The sequence below is a fragment of the Phascolarctos cinereus genome, unplaced genomic scaffold (genome assembly GCF_003287225.1).
Source record: "Phascolarctos cinereus isolate Bilbo 61053 unplaced genomic scaffold, phaCin_HiC Scaffold_9;HRSCAF=440, whole genome shotgun sequence".
NCBI lineage: Eukaryota > Metazoa > Chordata > Mammalia > Diprotodontia > Phascolarctidae > Phascolarctos > Phascolarctos cinereus.
This window is the reverse complement of record NW_027556402.1, coordinates 248,195,379-248,219,376: the sequence shown is the minus strand read 5'-3', so window position 1 is coordinate 248,219,376 and position 23,998 is coordinate 248,195,379. Positions and strand designations below refer to the sequence as shown.

The 23,998-nt window shown below is 35.7% G+C and overlaps 1 protein-coding gene across 1 annotated transcript; it reads left to right on the top strand.

The window, feature by feature from the left end:
- The first annotated feature begins 11,543 nt into the window (after positions 1-11,543).
- LOC110199579 (olfactory receptor 9G19-like) lies at positions 11,544-12,467 on the top strand. The gene has a single exon (XM_020974452.1). The coding sequence runs from the start codon at positions 11,544-11,546 to the stop codon at positions 12,465-12,467; it is 924 nt and encodes a 307-aa protein (XP_020830111.1).
- Positions 12,468-23,998: the final 11,531 nt, after the last annotated feature.

The window sequence follows — 23,998 nt, the reverse complement described above, 5'->3', positions numbered from 1 at the left end:
TGAATTCTTATCCCAACATCTTAAGTCTTTTCACTTAGCAAATATAAAGTTATGCTTATTTGTTGTTGCAAAGTGTATGTCTACTCTATTCCATTGATCTACCTTTCTTTTTATTAGTCAGTAACAGATAGTTTTGATAATTATTGCCCTAAAATACAGTTTAACATCTAGCACTGCTAAACTTCCTTCCTTTACACTTTTCCCATTATTTCCTTTGACATTCTTGACTTTTTGTTTTTCCAAATGAATTTTATTATTTTTTCTAATTCTAAAATTTTTGATTCTGTGACAGAGAGAAGCAGGAGTACCTATGGGTCCTCAAACCTAGAGGACCAATAAAATGGGCATTTTCCCAGATGGCTTTGCAAATATGGTCTACAGATTAGGATTCAGATAAACTGGAAGGATATATGGGATCAGAATGGCAGAGACTGAACCCTGGTGGGCATCATTAAATCCTCAATACAATTTGTCACTCTTTTGCATCTCATCAGCCATTTGGGTTTCTTGACCTTTGGGACTCTGGCTTGGAGTGATTTCTCTTACGGAAGATTAAAACCTGGAGGATAGGAAGGCAGCCAATGAATGTGTTTGGTGTTGATGAGGACAAGAAGCAAATGTTACAACCTGGACCACATATCTCTTAGCAAAGAAGTTGACCAGCCCCTCAATCTGTATTAGAACTGCCCTGATCATGGCAGGCCATAGAAATTGACTTCCAAAGTCTGACTGAAATTCCTTATCACCCTGAAAGTTTTCCTACTTACTAGCCATCTCACTTACTTAGGTCCTTTGCAACTTATTTAGGAAAGAGGAGTGATATGGCTTCCAAGTTTAGTAATTGCCTGTCTCAGTACTCAATCAATTTTAATAGTGTCCAGAGTACCTTGATAGAACTGGGATCGATAACAACGGCTGGGCCTTGGAGGCTGCAACCCACACCAGGAGAAAGAGGTCAAGGGAGAGCCTTTGTTTTTCATATTCCTGAGTCCAACAGAATTAAGTATTAGTCACTTAGGCTTCGAACCCAGTGGGCTTTGATTACTTCCCTCTGGACATTTTATTCTCCAGCCAATAGAAGAAGCCCTACACTCCTCCTGCCCCCAATTACCCACACACTCGCCTACCTCTGGGCTTTGTTCAAACTTTTCTCTGTGCCTAGAACTTACTCCCTCTGTCTTTTGAATTCATACCTATCCTTTAAAGCCCATCCTAAATAGCACCTCTTTGAAGAAGTCTTCACAGATTACTCAGTCAGTAATCACCTTTCCCTTAAAACACACAGCATCTTTAGAATCTTTCTATTATATTTTTATTGTTTCAAATTTTGCTTTTTATTTTCCCATTAAATTGTTCCACAAAGGTAAGAAGTCAACTTTTTAACACTTGGTTGGTCTTCCAGTGAACAATATTGTACTCTTTTTATATATTAGACACTTAATAAGTATTTGTTTTTGTATGAGCAATCTGTGGTTTATAAACAGATCTCTGGGTTAATACACCTTAGGGTTAGTCTTTAGGATTTTACAATAACACCCTTTGGGTTATGTTGCCATTGAGAATTTCCCCTGGGAAATCAGAATTTGCTGTCCCCACAGTTTCCCCTAAAACAAGGACTACCTTTATCCAGGGCACTTTTGGCAGTCTGTTGAAACTTATGCACCCTTACCTTTCTCAGAATAATGTTTTTTTAAATGCATGAAGTTATATGTATATATAAATGATATGTGTGTATAATATTTCAAATGAAATTATTGAAATATATTATATGGAGATATAATTATCATATTAATAATAGTGATGATAATATTAATAATTGAAAAAAGAATCCAAGACCCAAGGGTAAGAATCCCATGCCCCTGAGGCATCAAACTTTGATTCTCCTCTAGGTCCTTTTAGAAAATGAAAGTGAGGGGCAGCTAGATGGTGCAGTGGATAGAGTTCCAGCCTTGGAGTCTGAAAGACTCTGTAATACCATTTGGAGTTCAAATTTGGCCTCAGACACTTAACACTTACTAGCTGTGTGACTCTGGGCAAGTCACTTAACTCTGACTGCCTCACCAAAAAAGAAAGAAAGAAAATTAAAGTGACCTAGCCTAGAGCCTTGAACAAAATGGACACTTAATAAATAACTAGTTAAATTATTTAAATGTATTATATTACCTTTTTCCTCCTATAGGTTACAGTTCTATATTCTTAGGAGTGATTTCACTTAAATACTGGGATGTATTTCTAAAAGTATACACCTGATATATAACTCTTTAAGTTAACAAAATATCTTATAGAAAGGACACATTTCACCAGGTAGAAAAAGCAAAAGACTTCTACTGCAATCCCATAAGTAGTCAAAACAAGTCTCTTTCTCTCTTCAGTGGGTCTTATTTTTTTTCCCTTAAATACTGCTTCTTGATATATCACTACACTAAATGGCCTTCCTCATACCTGTTGTACTGAGAAAGATATAGGCCACTCCTCCTGTGACCCTCACATGCCCCAAAGATAGTGTCCTCCAGAACTGCATTATTATCCTGAAGTTGAGAGTTTGCTCCACAAAGGGAAAGCATTCAGTCAATAAAAAAATAATTGACCCCCATACCTGGGACTCACAGGTTCCATATAACTCACAGTACCAGTGAAGTGTGTGAATTTAGCTTTGCTGGCTCTTGAGAGACAGATGTACAGCCATTAGCAGAGACATCACAGATGCCTCTATAGTTTGGTAGGGCCTCTCACATAGCTTTTGACAACACAAGAAGAAAGCCAATCCATGAGGAGCCATTTAAGGAGGACTTTAATGGAGTTAATGTTAATTATCTCAACTCATATTTACATGGTACTTTATATATTTACAAATTCTTCTTAGTATTTGAACTGTACTATCCCAAGGAATATAGACTTTTAGCTCATAGGATAAATGACATCAGATATTTCTATAATTTAATTTATTAAGTTTTCATTGTGTGTGAGTCATTGGACTAAGTCCTTGATGGCTTACAAAATGCTTTTACATCTCCCTCTCTCTCTCTTTCTCTCTCTCCCTCTGTGTGTGTGCATATATACATATTATATATAAATATGAATACATACATATCTGTGTACATATATGTGTATATATGTGTATGTATATACGTACATAATATTTTTTTTGGAAGACATGAATGAATGTTTCACAGGCATACATGAATAAGTTATAATCTGCATTACTGGAGTGAATTTCTGAATCTATGTACCCCAAGACTCTGTACTACAGCAGCTTCTCTTTCCTTTTTTATTTTCTCATACTTATTGATATGATCATTTGCCATGTTATTATGGGCTGATTTCCTCTACCTGAATTTTCTATCCTTCAATACATATATAATAAAATCTATATATAAGGAAATAATACATTATTATAACATATAATAATCTTATATATTGTATCATATAATATATACCCATGTAATAGAAGCTGGAATGTTTTGATATAGAAATAAGGTCAAGGAGTAAGAAGACTACCACCATGCTACTTTGCCATTATAAATATAATAAGCATATTGGACTCAGTGATTTCTGAGGTCACTTTCAGGTCTGATATTCTATAATCAAAGCTCCCTTCTAAACAGAAATCCTATGATCTATGTTCCAAGTTTCTTTCTAGCTTTGGTAGGCTATGTTCTAAAGTTCCTTCTAGCTTTTCCATTTCATGTTCTGAAGACCCTTCCAAATCTGATATTCCATTGAAAGGTCCCTTCCAGATCTGACTTTCTATGTTCTGTTGACCATTTCCAGTATTGTCATTGTATGTTCCAAGGCCCTTTCCACTGCTGATTTTCTCTATTGTAAAGTCCCTTCCATGACCGATATTCTATCTTCCAAGATGGCTTCCAGCTCTGGCCTTCTGTGTTCAGCGGGATAACTTTCTATGCTGTTCCATGATCTCCAAGCCTGCACTTCACTATCTCTTGTGACAAAAATGTCCAGAATCAGACAATATATCATATTGTATAATTACGTTTTCAGAGACTTCCCAGGACATGGATCCCCGCAGGGTTAGGAATCCAACCCTTCTGATTATACTCTGGGGATGTGGGAACAGATATATATAAAGGTCGTGGTATCCACAGATTTAGGTTCTATTCTGAGAATAGCACTCCTGCAATTGTTGGTAAGATTTTAATTCCAGTCACCAGGATTTTATGTGTGCATGTGTATATGTATGTATATGTATATCTGAACGTATATATGTAGATAGATACCTCTCTCTCTCTCTCTCTCTCTCTATATATATATATATATATATATATACATATATATGTATATGTGTATATATGTGTGTGTATATATATATGTATATATGTGTGTGTGTGTGTGTGTATATATATATATATATATATTCTTTTTACAACATTGCCCCTTCAAATTGGAAAAGTACAAATCTGTTGATATAGTGAAATCTAAACCTAAGGCATAAGGCCTTTTCTGTTATGAAATATGTTCTCCACTAACCTGTCTCAGTATCTAAAATTCCACTGGACTCACTGACTAGTCTGACACTGAAACCTTAGAAAGTCAGTTAAGATACAAAATTGTCACTTCAGAGGGGCAACACAGTAGCCCATTCATGCTCACCAACCATAGCGTGTATGATGGAATCATATTGGTGTCAGTGGCTAAGGACTCTAGAGATGGAGGAGGAAATTTTTGATGTACGATAGATAGTTCCCACAACATGAGAGCGGCCGATCAAGTTTTCCCAATATATTTTTATAAGAGGTATCTGAATAGCCAGCTAGTAGGGAAGAGAATATTAGGGATTAAGATTTGGGAGACTGGCACAAAGTAAAGGTATTTAAGAGCTTAAAAGAAGATTGGAATATTTCACAGTCATGTAGACTCTCTATATTCCTGAAACTGACTTGGAATCACATTTTTCCAAATCTTGGTATATCTGATAGAGAAAGAAGCAAGAATTTATAACTTAGAAATCAGAGTCAATTTGTTCTTCCTATTCATCCACTTAGAAATTTGATCTTTCTTCTTAGACTTATTCTTCCTTCAGGTTCTGCAAGATTCATCAAAGCACCTTTAAAAACTGCAAAGATGAGTAAATCTTCCTTATTTAATTCCATGTATACTTATCACTCTTCACAGAAAAAAGCATTTCACTGAAGAGATAAGGGGCAGGAAGATTGTGAGGTATGTGGATTAGTGCTGAGATAGAAGGATCCTAGTTAGTACTCACAGGGATTTCTGGACGGTTGTGAGGGAGATGGATTCTCACGATTCGTGCAGACATGGGAACAGATGAGCTCTTTTCTATGTGTGGATACTTTCTGACTGTTTATCTGGAATCTGAGGCTTGGAGATGGAAGGCACATGATGTGTAACCCAAATATGGTTGAGTTGACTCTTGTTAGTGATTGCCTATCATTAAGCAAAATTCTGGGTTCATTTCCCAGCTATGACATGGACGTTAGAAAGACCTCCCTACAGGAAGGATTGCCTCAGTGTGGGTACGCCATCTGGTGCAAAAGATTACAATGACTTCAATAAAAGTTCAAGATGCCTTTATTATGTGCTGATAATGTGCAAAGTGAGTCAATAATCATTTACTAATTGTCTAATTTGTGTCAGAGATAGAATGCTAGGTCCAGGGAATAAATTTTAAAAAAATGTCCCCTTCAAAAGTCTTCTTTCTTTACCTTCCCTGTCTTCAGGGTGGATACAACATACAGAAGATATGTAAATGCAAAATACCCAACATAAAAATGAGGTCAAAACCATTGCACTTTACTCCATTTTAGTCTTGATATTATAACTAGGTAGATCACAGGGTTTAGACAAAGGGCAAAAAAAAATGTTTTGAACTGGAGAGATATTTTACAAGATTTATATTTGGATAGGTCAAGGGAACTTGCCATGCCCAGCAATCACCTATAAATAAACAAGGTAATTTGCCATGCCCAGGGATAACCTATAAATAAACAACCTAGAAAACTAGAGTTATTTGAAAGATTGGGACAAGCATAATGTTTGGCAAAATACACTGATTAAAAAAATTGCTTTAAGGGAAAAAGGAAAAGTCTTAGTTCTGGCTTTGGTCTCAGTCTCTTTCTTTGTTCCTATCACATCTTTGGCTGGAGGAGATCTTTGCAAGGTTCAAATATTCCTAGAACTTTTGGACTTACTATCATCCCAGCAGTGTTTTAGCTTCATTTCCTTCAATTGATGACAGTGTCTGTATGAGTAGTCAAGGGCAAATAGACATAGATTCACTATGATGAAGGGGTCATTCTTGACCATCTCCCAAATGGAAGAAGAAAATAAAAGTTTCCAGGAACTAGGATCAGTGAGTTTCCTTTTGTCACATTATTTAAACTGGAGCCCAGTATCCCGTGACTTGTGTGATAGAGTGTATTATAGACATGTCTGTGCTTGTTTTGTACCAACTGTTCTTACTGATCTACCTTGGTAAAGCACAATTTCTAAAATCTACTTAACACTAGCTAACAGAATGCTTCTCAGCAGATTATCTTCAGGGGAAACATCCTGATGGGGACTAGAGTCAATGACATTAGAGAAAGACACTCCCTAACCATTTTTTCCCCTTCTTCTTCTCCTTCCTTCCTTCCTTCCTTCCTTCCTTCCTTCCTTCCTTCCTTCCTTCCTTCCTTCCTTCCTTCCTTCCTTCCTTCCCTTGTTATTTTTCTGTTCCAAGGTTTGAGAACCTAAAGACATCTGCAAATTATGATTAGGCATTAGACCAGTACTTTATTAGAAGGAAAAAAATCTACTAATTTGGAATAATTAAGAATGAAGCCAAACAGAATTAATGAAATTTCAATTGCAGACTATTTGAAAATAAGGTATATTAGTAACACTGCAAAGTTTAGATATTCATGTGATATAACAGTGTATCAAAAAGATAAAATTATAGGCTCATAGATCAACAGAACAAAAGATCCCATAAAGACCATCTTGCTTGATTCCATCATTATTTGTGTGTGTGTGTGTGTGTGTGTGTGGCAATTGGGGTTAAATGACTTGCCTTGAGTCACACAGTGACTCCATAATCTTACAGATGAATAAACTGAGGCTCAAAGAGGGGAAATGAGTTCCACAAAGTTAAATAAAATATATATTATAAAACTAATATTATGGACCAAAAATTCCTGTAAATGGTGTTTTCCTTGATCTCTTGATCTATAAATTAAAAATGTTGATTTTTATACTAGATTCCTCTTCATGAAAAGGTCTGCCATGAAAAAAAAAATCACATTTTCTTACATAGGCAATGATGCTAACTGAAAGAATATTCATTCTCTAAGAATTATGTTTTCAGCTGAGACAATTTCTGTTGATAGATATTATCAATGGAATCCCAAGCATTGTTGTCTGCATGATCTCTATTTTCATATGGCTGGAGTTGTGTGAAAATTTCTCATGGTTGTGAAAGTGTTCAGAACATTATGTGGGTGTTGCAAAATGTATGGAGTTTGCTTATCATGTTGTCAAATATTCTTATAAAAGAGGTGAAATGCTGACAACAAAATCACACAATCACAGAATTTTAAAGGAGGAAGGGACCATAGGGAGATGTAGTTCAAGTCATACAAGAAAGAAATCTCCACTAAAAACAAAATTGGTAGGTGGTCATTTAGCCATTGCTTGAAGAATTCAAAAAAGAACCAATTCATCACTTCTTAAGGCAGCCTATTCTATGTTTTGACAGCTCTCATTATTGGAATATATTTCTTGACCATAAGTCTAAATTGTCCTCTTTGTGATTTCTACCCATTACTCCTCATTTCACCCTGTGAGGCTAAACAGAACAAATCTGATCCCTCCTGCACATGAAAACCCTTCAAATACTTGAAGATGGTCATCGTGTCTACTTCCTGACCCCTCTGAATCTTTTCTCCTCCAAGCTAAACATCCTAAATTCCTTTAACTGACCTTCATATGACAGAGACCCTGGGCTCTTCACTATTCTCATTACTCCTCTCATTTTACATTATGTTATGTAATATCATGTTACATTACATTACATCATATGTCATGTTATGTTATGTTACATTACGTTACATTACATTATGTTGTGTTATGTTATATTATAATATCATATCATATCATATCATATTATCTTCTCATATTCTCATTATTCCTCTCAGATGTTCTCTAGCTTATCAATATATTTTTTAAACTGTGGCCTTTAGAACTTAATATAACACATACTAGCCTCAGCTCATTATGAAATTTTCTGTTCCTGATGTTATTTTGAAAGAACCATGCCATGGTATTATATTTATCAAATAAGATAATACATTTAATGTGCTTTGTATAACCTAAGGCTTTATATAAATTTAGTTATTATTATTATTATTATTATTATTATTTTTATTTCTTCTCTATTATCTTTAATCTCTTGTTCCATCTTTGTATATATTTTTGAAAAAAAATACGTTGATTAGTGAGATTATATATACATATATACACACATACACACATACATACATATGTGTGTTTATATCTTACACATACACGTGCCCACATCAGTCTATTCATGTGAATGCCATTTTCTCTGGCTGTCCCTTATGCCTGGAATACTCTCCCTCCTCATTTTTGCCTACCACTTTTCCTGACTTCCTGTAAGTCCTAACTAAAATTCCATTTTCTACAGGAAGTCTTTTCCAATCTCCCGTAATTATTGCTTAATATTATGTATGGATGTGGTTTGTAATATTTGCTTGTTGTCTCTGCCATTAAATTTTCAGCTCCTTGAAGGAAGGGATTATCTTTTATCTTTTTTTTTTTGTATACCCACAGTTTAGTACAGTACTTGACATATAATACGTAGTTAATACATGTTTATTGATTTACTGAATCCTAATTGGAATTATTTTCTTCTGCATCTTCAGAATTTCATTCTTAATATTTTTCTTTGCCTCTAGAGCTAACTTCCCTGGTAGAATTTTTTTAGTCCATGAGATCCTACTATTCTTTCCTCTAAACCTTTTGAGATCTGCTTTTGTAAAATCTAGCATGCAATCTCTGACTTTACTTGTAGCAGACTCTGGAAAGAAGTTTTCTCTTCCATCAAAGGATCATAACATTTTGTTTCCAACATAATTTCTCCCTATTTATGAGAATTAAATACAGAAAAGAATTTTCCCTTGTTGGTTCTCCCACTTTTTGAAAGATGAAATCATCACTAACACAAGTCAAGAATTCATTAGCTTCTCTGTTTTCGATGGAGAGACACTTTCATTTATTGTCCGTACAACTGAAATGCTCTATCACTATTGTCCTCTTTCTGTCCAAGTGTTTTGTAGTCTGTTCCAATGACTCTCTGATCTGTTCTCCACTGAATACCATTTCTAAAATTTCCACCATTTTTACTTCCTCTGATTCTTGTATCATGAGTTTTATCCCACCAAGTCTTAGTGGAGGGAAACCTATCTATGTATCTATGTATGTATGTATCTATCTTCTCCATATATCTATATGTGTGTGCGTGTACATACATACATACATACATACATACATACATACATACACATACATACATACATATAAAAATGTGTTTAAATTTGCCTCTTCAAATTTGGACAATTCAATATAGATGTTTGAGGTCATACATTTTCCTACTGGAGGTTGTCTTTGTGGTAATTCTCTAGTATCTAACTTGAGTGATGTACATAAGGAGTCATCTTCCTCTTCCATCTTTTATCATTTGAAGCCATTTTAATCAGATTTGTAGGAGTCTTGGCAAATTGATGACTTCTTTATTAGGCATACTCTATTGCTGGCCAGGATTTTTTCATTCCTATACTTTAAGCTATCATCCAAATTACATTCTCAGAAATCAATTAGTCAATAAATATTTGTTAAATACCTACTATGTGCCAGATGCTGAACTAAACACTGGCAATACAGAAAAAAAAGACAGTCTCAATCCAGGAGGTAGAGAAGAGGAGGGAAACATTCCAACTATAGGTACTAACCAAGTCACGAGGTGGAATTTCCTGTTGGAAGAACAGTTAGTTACTATATCACAGAGTTGAAAGAAGTTCAGTAAGGTGTTAGAATCCTAGAGATGTAGGGGCCAAATTATGAAATGTTTTGAATATCACATAGAAGATTTTAGATTCTATCCTGCAGGTGATAGGGAGCCACTGGGGTTTATTGAGAGGAGAGACATGGTGAGATCTATGATTTAAGAAAATCCTTTTGACTGCTGAATAGAGAATGGATTTGAGTAGGAAAGACTTGTGTCAGGGTGACCAAACAGCAGCCTGTTGTAATAGTCCATGGATGTGATGATGAGGGCTTGTGGCAGAGTGGTGGCAGTGTCAGAGAAGAGAAGGTGTATGCGAGGTGTTACAATGATGGTGTATGTGAGATACTATAATGGTAAGAAGTGACAGACGTTGGCAACAGATTGGATATGGGAGAATGAGAAAGAATGAGGAGACAAGGATCACACTTGTGGTGTAAGCTGGAGAAACAGCTTAGGAAAATCTTTATTTCTCAAGTTGATTGTTATCTTCTCTAAACTTTGATTTTAGTAGGAAGGAGTGAGGAAAACATAGCCTGTCTAAATGGACCCAAGATTCTTGTCCAAGATTTCCTACTGAAGTATCATTTGTGCCCACATGAATCACTAGAATTAGCTGGTTGTCTTCATGTTCATAAATCTTAGGAGATTCTTTGCTCCATCTTGGATAAAAGCAAAATTTTCAATTGTTCTTATCAGACCAAAAACTGTCTCAGTATTTATGAGAATGAATCAACAACTACCACTAAACACCTTTGATTCTTACTGTTTGCTTCTGCAGCACTGCATTATCATTGCTTGGAGCACAAGCAGCTTCTGCTTCCTCTGAGCATTTCTCCCTTCCTCTCCAGGAAAAACTCAAGTCTTTTTTTCTCTAACTTTTCAACTATCTTTTCTCTTCCTTTCTCCTGTGGGTTATATTTTTCCACTCCAATGTCCTGATAACTTCAGCTTTAAAAATTAATCAATGATGTTTATATGTGAACCCTAGGGAACTGTCACATCCCCACTCAACTTCCTTTCTTTAGGGTCAAAAACTGAATAGCCACACTCAAACTTTTCTTCAGCCTGGCACAAAGTACCCTCGGAATTGACCGATTTTCCTCACTCACCAATCCACTCTATCAATTTTAGTTTACTCTTTAATGTTTCATTTACCATACGTTACTTAGTTTGCCTTGCATTGCCAACTACATTTTCTTACTCCTTTCTTCATCTTCCATGTCAGGTTTTGAGGTAATTTGTAATTTCCTTTTCAAAAATGTTGGCCATGATTGTTCTAAGCCAGTCTTTATTTCTATTCCATAGATAGATGGAGCCACAGAATCACATAACTGAAGAGTTGGAAGACCTCAAATACAACCTGTCCAAGATCCCTATAAATGATCATACAACTTCTTGAAAATGACCCCTGTCAGGAATCTCATTATATGCCAAAGCAAACATTTTATTTTGAAAAAGTTTTAATTCCTAGGAAGTTTTTCCCTTTACACTCCTTTCAGTTATGGAGAAAGTTAATCACACTGTAACTGAGTTCATTCTGATGGGTTTTACCACAGACCCTGTGATGCAGGTGCTCCTCTTTGCACTGTTCCTTCTAACATATTGCATAACTGTGATGGGGAATATTACTCTGATTATGTTAATTTGTACAGACTCCCGGCTCTACACAGCCATGTATTTCTTCATTGGGAACCTGTCTTTTCTGGATCTCTGGTATTCCACTGTTTATACCCCTAAAATCATGTTGACATGTGTGTCTGAGGACAAGAGTATTTCCTTTGCTGGTTGTCTAGCTCAGTTCTTCTTCTCAGCTGGGCTAGCATGTAGTGAATGTTACCTGCTGGCCACCATGGCGTATGACCGCTATATAGCCATCTCCAAGCCACTGCTCTACACTCAGGCTATGTCCCCAAGATTATCTTCCTATCTTGTAGCTGCTTCTTATGCTGGAGGCTTCACTAGCTCCATTATCCTTACAAGTGAAACATTTACCCTGACTTTCTGTGGGGATAATGTAATTGATGACTTCTTCTGTGACCTGCTCCCCTTGGTGAAGCTGGCATGTGATGTGAAGGATAGTTACCAGGTTGTGCTCTATTTCCTCCTGGCCACCAATGTCATCACTCCCACTGTGCTCATCCTGGCCTCCTACCTCTTCATCATTGCTGCCATTTTGAGGATTCACTCTACGCAGGGCAGACTTAAAGCCTTCTCCACATGTGGCTCCCACCTGACAGCTGTGACCCTGTACTATGGTTCCATTCTCTTCATTTATTCCCGTCCTAGTACTAGCTACTCTCTGGAGAGGGATAAGATTGTGTCTGTGTTCTGTACTGTGGCAATGCCCATGTTGAACCCAATAATCTACAGCTTCAGGAACAAAGATGTCAGAGATGCCTTGAAGAAAATGCAATATCTAATATGAGTTTCCTAAACAGGAGTTTTAATTGAGAAAAGGAAGAAAAATTGTACATGTATTCTTTATTACAGTACTCTCTTCAAAAAATTAAAAAAATCATTTTGAGGGTAGATAAATCATTTTATATCTCTAGTTTTAAAACTATATATTGTATTGACATATCTGTTTGAATGCATTTATTTATCTTAAAGTTAAAGGAGGATCATTTATGACTTTTTTGTTAATTATGGTCTTCACAATTTCAAAGCAGGAAGGGCCTAAATTATTTTCCATTCATGCCAATTCACATAATAATAATAAATAATAATAATAATAATAATAATAAGAAGAAGAAGAAGAAGAAGAAGAAGAAGAAGAAGTCTCTTTTATGTTTACACTCAGGAAGTTTTGAGTGCAAATTAGGCTTCAGATACTTACTAAGTGTGTGACCCTGAGCAAATTACTTAAAAATCTGCTTGCCTCAGTTTCCTCAGCTATAAAATGGGGGTGATAAAACCACCTACCTCACAGGTTATTTCTGAGAAGTGAATGAGATATTATTTCTAAAAATTGCCTGGCACATAATAAGTGCTTTATAAATGCTTATTCCATTCCATTCCCATCTTTTAATGCACTGGGCATACAATGACAAAAAGTAGCTAGTCCTGGTTTATAATGAAGTTATGTCTTATGGGGAGAGATTTTGTTATAACACAATAATAATACCTATCTCACAGGGTTGTTGTGAGAAAGCCACAGTCAAAAGCCACAGTAAGGATTGTAGGAGATCTAGTGAATTCCATTTTAATGGAATGGAGGCTTTGAAATATGATAATCCACAATGCAAAAGAGTAACCTATTCCAAAAAATTGAGTACAGTCCTTCAGGGGAATAATGGAAATTTAATGAAATAGAGAAATTTCAGGCATTCCTGGTGAAGAAACTAGAGCTGAATAAAAAATTTGACCAGAATAAAAAGACCAGAATTGAATCAAAATTCAAACACAAGTTTCAAGAGAAGCATAAAAAGGTAAAAATAAAAGAATAACCATAAAGGTCCTCACTAGAAGTAAATTATTTACATTCCTATATGGGAAAATGATACATGTGACTCCTAAGAACTTTATCATTATTAAGGTAATTAAAAGAAGTTTACATAGACAGAGGGGATGGAGTCAATTATGTTGGAATTATGTCAAATGAAAATGAAGGGGTGAAAAAGAAGGATGCACTGGGAAAAGGGTGAAGGGAGTGGTAGAATGGGGAAATTTTTCTTGCAAAAAAATGTGCATAAGGAAGGGCTTTTGTAGTGCAGAAGGAAATGGTGATGGGGGTGGTAGGCAATGCTTGATCCTCATTCTTATCAGAAAATTAGTTCAAAGAAGGAAGAATATATAAACACACCCTGTTGTGTATAGACATGTAACTTGCCCAGTAAAGAAATAGGAGGGGAAGGGGATAAGAAGAAGGGAGGAGGATGACAAAAGGGAGGACAGATTAAGGGGACACAGTAGTTAGATGTAAAATAGGTGTTTGAGGAAGGTCAGGAGAGAGAGAGAGAGACAGAGAGAGAGAGAGAGAGAGAGAGAGAGAGAGAGAGAGAGAGAGAGAGAGAGAGAGAGAGAGAAGAGTGAAAAGAAAATGGAATGGTGGGAAATGCACTGTTTACTATCATAACTGTGAATGTGAATGGGATGAACTCACCCATAAAACAGAAAGCAGATAGCAGAACAGTTTAGAAACTAGAATTCATTTACAAATGACACACTTTAAATAGAAAGGCACATACATAGAGTTAAAATAAAAGCTTGGAACAGAATCTAATATGTTTCAGCTGAACTAAAATCAGGCAGCGGTAGTAATCATGATCTTAGACAAAGCAAAAGCAAAATTGACTGAACTAAAGGGGATAATCAGGGAAAAGACATGCTGCCAAATGGTATCATAGACAATAAAGCAATATAAAAATTTTTTTGTAGCAAGTTTCTTTAAGTCCTCATTTCTCAAACGTATACTGAGCATACAGCCAAGTCAAATTTATAAAAATAAGAGCCATTCTTCAATTGATAAATGCTCAAAGGATATAAACAAGCAGATTTCTGAAGACATCAAAGCTATCTATGGTCATATGAAAAAAATGCTGTAAATTACCATTGATGAAAGAAATGCATAAAGCAAGTCTGAGACATCATCTCACACCCATCCAAAATGACAAATGCCAGAGGTGACAAGGGAAAAAATAGGCACACTAATGAACTGCTGGAGTAGTGAACTGATCCAACAATTCTGAAGAAAAATTTGGAACAAGGCTCAGAGGGCTATAAAACTGTGCATAGCCTTTGATCCAACAATATCACTAGTAGGTCTATATCCAAAGAGATCAAAGAAAAAGGAAAAGGACTTATGTGTACAAAATATTCATAGCAGTTCTTTTTGTGGTAGAAAATAATTGAAAATCAAGCAAATGCTCTGCAATTGGAAAATGATTGAACAAGCTGTGGCATATGATATGGTGTCAAGCTGTGATGGAGTACTATCATGCTGTGGGACATGAGAAGGGGGTTGGTTTCACATACTGATACAAAGTAAAGTGAGAAGAACCAGAAAATCATTGGGGACAGTAACAGCAATGTTGCAGTTGTGATCAACTGTGAAAGGCTTGGCTACTTTGATCAATACAAAGATCAAAGAAAATTCCAAAGCACTGATGATGAAAAAATGCGATCCACTGCCAGAGAGAGAACTGATGAACTCTGAGTGCAAATTGAAGTGTAATATTATCACTTTGTTTTTCTTATTTTTTTTGAAAATGTGGTTAATATGGAAATGTTTTGCATGATTTCACTTGTATAATTTATATCATATTGCTTGCCTTCTCAGGCATGGTGGGGATGGAGGTGAATGAGAGAGAAAGACACTTTGGAACTCAAAATTTAAAAAGGAAAGAATATCAAAAATAGGTAATAAGGGGCAACTAGGTGGCACATTGGACAGTGCACCAGCCCTGGAGTCAGGAGAATCTGAGTTCAAATCTGGCTATCTTGCCTCAGACACTTTACACTTACTAGCTGTGTGACCCTGGGGTTTCCTCATGAAAAAAAAATAAAAATAAAAATATTTTTAAAAATAGCAGTATCTAGCACAACTTCTCTTATTAATAAATGTTGCTGAGTTGAATGGTGTTTGACCTTTGTCCTAATCAACCCTGAGAGAAATATTTTTTAATCTTATTTTTAATTTATTTAATAAATAGCATTTCAATAACACAGTACAATAAAAAAGTTGATTGTACCTGAAGCTACAAATCTACTATGTGCAATTTGCTATTCTTTTCAAATATACAACAAAACTATAATGTAAATTTTTCCTTTTTTCTTCCCTCCTTCTCGCCTTAGAGATGGCTACCAATTGATACAATGTGGCATATGCATATATATTTTTTGTGTGTACATACATATGCATATATATTATGTATATCTAAAATTGTTCTATAAATACTCCTATTTATCAATCCTTTCTGTGGCAGATAGCATACTTCTTCATATGTCCTTTCAATATATGTCCTTTTCCTTGTCTTTATAATAGATAAGATAAATTATTCACTCAAAATCGTTCTTAAAACAATAATGCTGTTACTGTATACAACGTTCTCTTGGTTCTGCTCATTTGCTCTTCATTATTTTATGCAAGTCTTTCCATGTTTTTCCAAAACCATGGAGCTCATCATTTCTAATAGCACAGTAATAGTTAATCACAATCATATAACACAAGTTGTTCAGCCATTTTCCAGTTGAGCATCCCTTTAATTTCTAGTTCTTTTTTCAAATTCTTTTTTCTTTTTTTGCTAGGCAATGGGGTTAAGTGACTTGCCCAGGGTCACACAGCTAGTAAGTTTTATGTGTCTGAGGCCAGATTTGAACTCAGGTCCTCCTGAATCCAGGGCCAGTGCTCTATCCACTGCACCACCTAGCTGGCCCTAATTTCTAGTTCTTTGATACCACAAAGAGAGCTGCTATAAACATTTTAGAACATATAGGTTCTTTTTCTTTTTCCCTAATTATCTTTGGATGTAGGCCAAGTAATAGTTTTGCTGGGTCAAAGGGTATAGGTATTTTAGTAATCCTTTGGGCTTAATTCTAGATTGCTCTACAGAATAGTTGGATCATTTCACAATTCCCTCAACAATGAGTTAGAATCTCAATTTTTTCCACATCACCTCCAACATTTGTCACTTTGTCCTATTATTTTAGCCAATCTGAAAGGTGTAAAGTGATATCTGAAAGTTTCTTTAACCTCTATTTCAATAATCATAATTTAGAACATTTTATATGACTATAAATTATTTTGATTTCTTCATTGGAAAATTGTCTGTTCATACCCTTTGACAATCTATCAATTGGGGAATGACTCATAGTTCTTACAGATTTGACCGAGTTCTTTAAAAAAAATGTAGATATGAGACCTTTATCTGAGAAACTGTCTATAAAACTTTTCCCCAGATTTTTGGCCTTCCTTCTAATCTTGGTCATATTTGTTTTATTAGTGTAAAACCTTTTAATTTAATGTCATCAAAATTATCCCTTTTACCTGTAACTTTGCTCTCACTCTCATTAATAAATTCTTCACCTATCTATATCTGACAATTAATATGTTCGATATTCTTCTAATTTTCTCATAAAATCTCTCTTCATATCTAGGTCATGTAGTCATGATCTTATCTTGGTAAATCGTGAGATATTGGTCCATGAGTAGTTTCTACCATACTGCTTTCCAATTTTCTCAACAATTTTTTTTTTACCAAATAATGAATTCTTAACCCAATATCTTAAGTCTTTCCACTTGTCAAATATAAGGTTGTTTTGTTTATTTGCTGTTGTAAATTACATATCTTTTCCATTTCATTGATCCACTTTTCTATTTCCTAGCCAGTACCAGTTAATTTTGATAATTTTTTGATAATTACTGCCTTAAAATAAAGTTTAGCATCTGGTACTGCTAAACTTCCTTTTTTTTTTTTTTTACAATTTTTTTTCATTACTTCCTTTGACATTGTTTTCTGTTTGTTTTTCCAAATGAATTTTAGTATTTTTTCTAATTCTATTTTTTTTTTATTCTTCAACAAAGAGAAGCAGGAATAGCTGTGGGTCTTTAAATTTAGAGGACCAAATACCATGGGCATTTTCTCAGATAGCTTTGCAAATATTGTACCATACTGGCTACAGATCAGGATTCAGATGAGCTGGAAGGATAAATGGAATCAGAAATGCAGAGGATGAACCCTGGTGGACATCATTAACTCCTCAATAGGATTTCTCACTCTTTTGCATCTCACCAGCCATTTGGGTCTCCTGAACTTTGGGACTCTGGCTTGGAGTGATTTCTTTCACAGAAGATTAAGACCTGGGGGATAGGAAGGCAGCCAGTAATGTGTTTAGTATTGATGGGTATGAGAGGCAAACTTTACAACCTTAGCAAAGAAGTTGGCCAGCCCCTTAATCTGTATTAGAACTGCCCTGATCACGAAAGGCAATTAGGTCCTTTGAAACTTGTTTAGGAATGAGGAATGAAATTGCTTCCAGGTTTGGTAATTGCCTGTCTCCCAGCACCCAATCAATCTTAATAGTGCCCAGAGCAGCTTGTTAGAACTGGGATCAATGACAACTGTTGGGCCTTGGAGGCTGCAACCCGCACCAGGAGAAGGAGGTGAAAGCAAAGCCTTAGTCTTTCATATTCCTGAGGCCAACAGAATTAACGCCTTGGTCACTTGGGCTTCCAACCCAGTGACCTTCAATTACTTCCCTCTAGACATTTTATTCTCCAACCAATAGAGGAAACCCTACACCCTTCTTGCCCCCAATAAGCCACATGCTCTCTTACCTCTGGGCTTTGTTCAAACTTTTCTCTGCCTAGAACTGACTTCCTCTACCTTTTGAATTTATACCCATCCTTTAAAAGCCCATCCCAAATAGCACCTCTTCCAAGAAACCTTTACTGATTGCTTGGTCAGTAATCACCTTTCCCCTAAAACACACAGCATTTTTTAGAATCTTTCTAATATATTTTATTGTTCCATATTTTGCTTTTTGCTTTCCAAGTAAATTGTTTCACAAAGGTAAGATGTTACCTTTTAACACTTGGTCTTCCAGTGCCCAATATTTTATTGTTTTTCTATATTAGTCACCTAATAAATATTTGTTTTTTTTATGAGTGATTTGTGGCCTACAAACAAATCTATGGGTTTACACACCTTGGATTTAGTTTTCAATATCCACAACAATATCTTTTGGGCTATATTGCTACTCAGGATTTCCCCTGGGAAATGCTCTGCCCATGGTTTCCACTAAAGCAGGGACTCTACCCTCTTTTTGTCAGGGACACCTTTGGCAGTCTGGTGAAACTTATGCACTCTTACCAATCTCAGAATAATGTTTTTAAATGCATGAATTAAAATATATACTATTTCACAGAAAACCAATTATATTGAAATATAGTTATTACATTAATAAGAGTGATGATAATATTCATAATAAAAAAAAAAAAAGAATCAAAGACCCATGACAATGAACCCCACTACCCTTGGGGCATCAAACTTTGATTCTTCTCTAGAATCATTTTTAGAAAATGAAAGTGACCTAGCTCAGAGCCTTGAACATAATGGACACTCAGTAAATATCTAATGAAATTATGTGAATGTATTATATTGCCTTTTTCCTCCTATGGGTTATAGTTCTATATTCTTGGGAGTGGTTTAACTCAAATACTGTGATGTATTTGTAATAAAAGCATACACTTTTTAAAATAAACTTCTAATAGTAGTAACATTTATTTAGCACCTTAAGGTTTGTAAAGTACTTTACACATATTTCATTTTATCCTTACAATAACCCTGGGAGGCAGATGTAATTAACCCCATTTTACAGATGAGAACATTGATGGGGAGGAAAAAAAGGGAATAAGCATTTATATAGTGCCTACTGTATACCAATCATTGTGCTAAGCAATTTTAAAAATTGTTACATCCATTGATCCTTATAAGAACACTACGAGGTAGGTACTATTATTAACTCACTTTTACATTTGAAGAAACTGAGACAAATCAAAGTTATATGATCTCCCCAGGTTTACACAGCTGGTAACATATCTGAAGGCACATTTGGACTCTGTTGATTGTGTCACCTAGTGGCTATTCTCATCACTCTTCTGAACTTAAATTCCTTCATATGTTTAATAGTAATACAATTTTCAGCCAATTAACTGTAATTTTCATTTTGATAATGCTCAGCACTTTTCTAACCTCAACTCTTTGAGACAGATAATGCCTATTTTCCAATTTAGTAAACTGAGGTTCTAAGAGGGGACACAGTTTGTTTGTTTGGTCAGATATCCTGATTCCAGGCTCAGTGCTTTTTACAATACACCAAAGACAAAATCACCTGGTGCAGTGTGCCTAGAGGGAAGGACAGAGACACCGAGTTACAGAAAAAAAGATGTTTTTTTGTTTGCTTGTTCGTTTTTGCTATGCAGAATATATATGTAGATAGCTAGCTAGATAGATAGATATATTGCTACAGAAAGATGTATCTAAGAATATCTATTCCTATATCATTTAAATCTATAACCTATACTTCTCTGTCTCTCTCTGTCTCTCTCTATCTATTGCAAATCCTCTTTTATTTGGGATTGAAAATTCCAAATAAAAATTGGGTAATTCTGCATGTGTATCAGTTCAGGGGGTTAGGTATTTACCCTGATTTTCTAGCTTGTATAGAATAAAATTGTGTAAAGCCACTTGTGAAGTAGATAGATCATTCATCATTTCTTCAGTGAAATCAAATATTAGGGCAGAATGGAATGTGTAACTATCCTGTGAATCTGCTGTACTTACACACAGTATAAATCAGTGTCTGTGGTGTTATGGGTTGATTTTCATTGCCTGAATTCTCTATACTTCAACTTATATAAGGAAATCTATCCATATACTGTATTATATTATATAGTATAAGAACACATGTTATATTATGTTATAATTTTATTATGATATATGTTATTATTATATGTGCATAGTATAATATATAATAGAAGATGTACTGTTTTGATATAGAAATAAGGTCAGGGAATAAAGAGACCACTGCCATATTATTTTGCCATTACAGACAGAATGAAGACATTAGACCCCATGATTTCTGAGATCACTTTCAGGTTTGACAGTCAATATTCTAAGTTCCCTTCTAACTTGAAATTCTATGATCTATGTTCCCAACTCCCTTCTAGCTTGGGTAGTCTGTGTCCTAAGTTTCCTTCTAGCTTTTACTTTTTATGTTCTAAAGATCCTTCCAAATCTGGTATTCCATTTTAAGATCTCTTGTAGCTCTGATTTTCTATGTTCTATGAACATTTCCAGTATTGCCATTCTATGTTCCAAGGCCCTCTCCAGTGCTGATTTTCTCTATTGTAAAGTCCCTTCCACGACTGATATTCTATTTTCTAAGATCACTTCCAGTTCTGACCTTCTATGCTCAAAGGGATAACTTTTATGTTCTTCTATGATTTCCAAGCCTGTGCTTCACTATCTCCTTTGACAACTATTTAGAATCAGACAATGCATAATTTTGTATAATTGCCCTTTTAGAGACTTCCCAGGACATGGATCCCTGAGGGGTTAGGGGTCTAACACCTCTGACTATACTCTGGTAGCACTCTGGGGATGTAAGAACAGATATATAAAGTTTGTGGTAACCATAGATTTAGGTTCCATTGTGATGTGAGCACTCCTACAGTCGTTGGTAAGTTTTTTATTCCAGTGCCCAGGATAGAACACACACACACACACACACACACACACACACACACACACACACCCCATCTTGTTTTTACAACAAGATTTCCCCCTTCAAATTGGAAAAGTACAAACCTGTTTATATAGTGAGATCTGAACTTAAGGCGTAAGGCCTTTTCTGTCTTGAAATATGTCCTCCACTGACCTGTCTTGGTATATAAAATTCCATTGGACTTACTTATTACTCTGTCATTGTCACCTAAGAAAGTCAAAGTTAAGATACAAAATTATCACTTCAGAGGAGCAACATGGTAGCCCATTCATGCTCACCAACTATACCACGTATGATGGAATTAGATTTGGTGTCAGAGGCTAAGGACTCTAGGGATGCAGGAGAAAATTTTTGATGTATAATAGAAGGTTTCCACAACATGGGACAGTGGCCAGATTAAGATTTCCCAATATATTTTTAAAAGGCGTCACTGAATAGGCAGCTAGTAGGTAAGAGAACATTAGGAATTAAGGATTTGGGAGGCAGGCACGAAGTAAAGGTCTGCAAGAGATAAAAACAAGCCTTGAATTCCTCACAGTCACATAGACTCTCTGTATTCTGAAACTGACTTATAATCACCTTTTTTTTTTCTAAATCCTGGCACATCTGATGGAGAAAGAAGCAAGAATCTGGAAGTTAGAAATTATTGCTTTGTTCTTCAATTTTTTCTTCTAGTTAGTCCACTTAGAAATTTCATGCTTACTCAACCTTGTTCTTCATTCAAGTTCTGCAAGATTCATCAAAGCACCTTTAAGAGCTTCAAAGACATGTGAATCTTCCCTATTTAATCCCACACACATTTGTTACTCATGACAGAAAAGAACATTTAGCTGGAGAGATAAAAGACAGGAGGAGTGTGAGGCATATGGGTTAGTGCTGAGAAAGAAGGACCCTCGTTAGCATCCACAAGAATTTCTCAATGCTGGAGAGCAAGATGCATTCTCGGTAACTTGTGCAGACATGGGAAAGGCTGCGCTTCCTTTTTCTATCTGTGGATAATTTCTGACTGCTTCTCTGGGAATATGAGGCTTGGAGATGGAAGAAACATGATAGTGTAACCCAAATATGGTTGGGTTGACTCTTGTTAGATTTCCTGAGGTTAAGCAGAGTTCTGGGTTCCTTTCCCAGGATGATATGGATGTGAGTAAGACCTCGCTACATGAAGGATTGCCTTAGTGTGGGTATGACATGTGACATAAAAGATCATAATCATTCTAATAAAAATTCAAGATACATTTATCATATGCTGACAATGTGCAAGGTGAATCAACAGTCATTTATTAATTGTCTACTTTGTGTCAGTTAGAGACAGAATGCTGGGTATTAGGCATACCCATCTAAAAAAAAAGTCTCTACCTTTAAAGAGCTTACATCCTTCAGGGTCAATATGACATACCAGAAGATGTGTAAATAAAAACAACAATGTAAGAGTGGGGTCAAAACCACCCACTTTACTCCATTTTAGCCTTTATATTGTAACTAGGTAGATCATAGTTTTAGACTAAGGGCAAAAAAAAAAAATCTTTTCAACTGGAGAGATACTGTACAAGATTTGTGTTTGGATAGCTCAAAGGATAGTGCCACACCCAGGAATCACCTATGAATAAACAACCTAGAAAGCTGGAGTTATTGAAAGGTTGAACAGGTATGGTTTTTGGCAAAATCTCCTGATAAGAAACTGCTTTAGGAGAAAAAAAGAGAAGCTTTAGCTTCAGCTTCAGTCCTGGTGTCTTTCTCTGTCCCTATTACATCTTTGGCTGGAGGATATCTTTGTAAGTTTCACATGTTCCAAGGATGCTGGAGACCTATTATCTTCCTATAATCAATGTTCTAGCTGCATTCCCTAAATCAACTGAGAATAGCGTCTGTATGAATAGTCTATATCAAATGGATACAGATTCACTGTGATGAATGTAACATTCTTGAGCATCTCAGAAATGGGAGAAGGAAAAAAAAAACATTCCAGGATCTAGGATCAGTGAGTTCCCTTTTGTCACATGTATTATTCAAACTGCAGCCCAGTATCCCTTGAGCTGTGTGAGAAAGTGTATCATAGATGTGTGTGTGTGTGTGAATGTTTGTACCAACTGTTCTTACTGTCCTACCTTGGTAAGTAACAATTTCTAAGTCTTGCTAATAGAATGCTTCTCAGATTATCTTCAGGGGGAACCCCCTCATGGAGACTAGAATCAATGACATTAGAGAAAGACACCCCTTACCCTTTTTTTCCTCTTCCTTCCTTGCTTCCTTCCTTCCTTCCTTCCTTCCTTCCTTCCCTCTTTCCTTCCTTCCTCCTTCCTCCTTCCTTCCTTCCTTCCTTCCTTCCTTCCTTCCTTCCTTCCTTCCTTCCTTCCTTCCTTCCTTCCTTCCTTCATTCTTCCTTTACTACCTTCTTTCCTTCTTTACTTCCCTTGCTGTTTTTCTATCAAAGGGTTTGAGAACCTATATAGGCATCTATATATTCTGATTAGACATTAGACTAGGACTTTCCTAGAAGGGAAGTAAAATCTATTAATTTGGAATAACTAAGAAAGAAAGCCATTCAGAATTAGCGAAGTTTCAACTGTAGACTATTTGAAAATAAGGTACATTAGTAACACTGAGAATTTTTAAGAGATCTGTATGAAATAATAGTGTATTAAAATATAAAATTATAGACTCATAGATTGTTAGGACAGAAGAGCCCATAAGGACCACATTCCCAGCTCTAACATTTCACTGATCAATAAC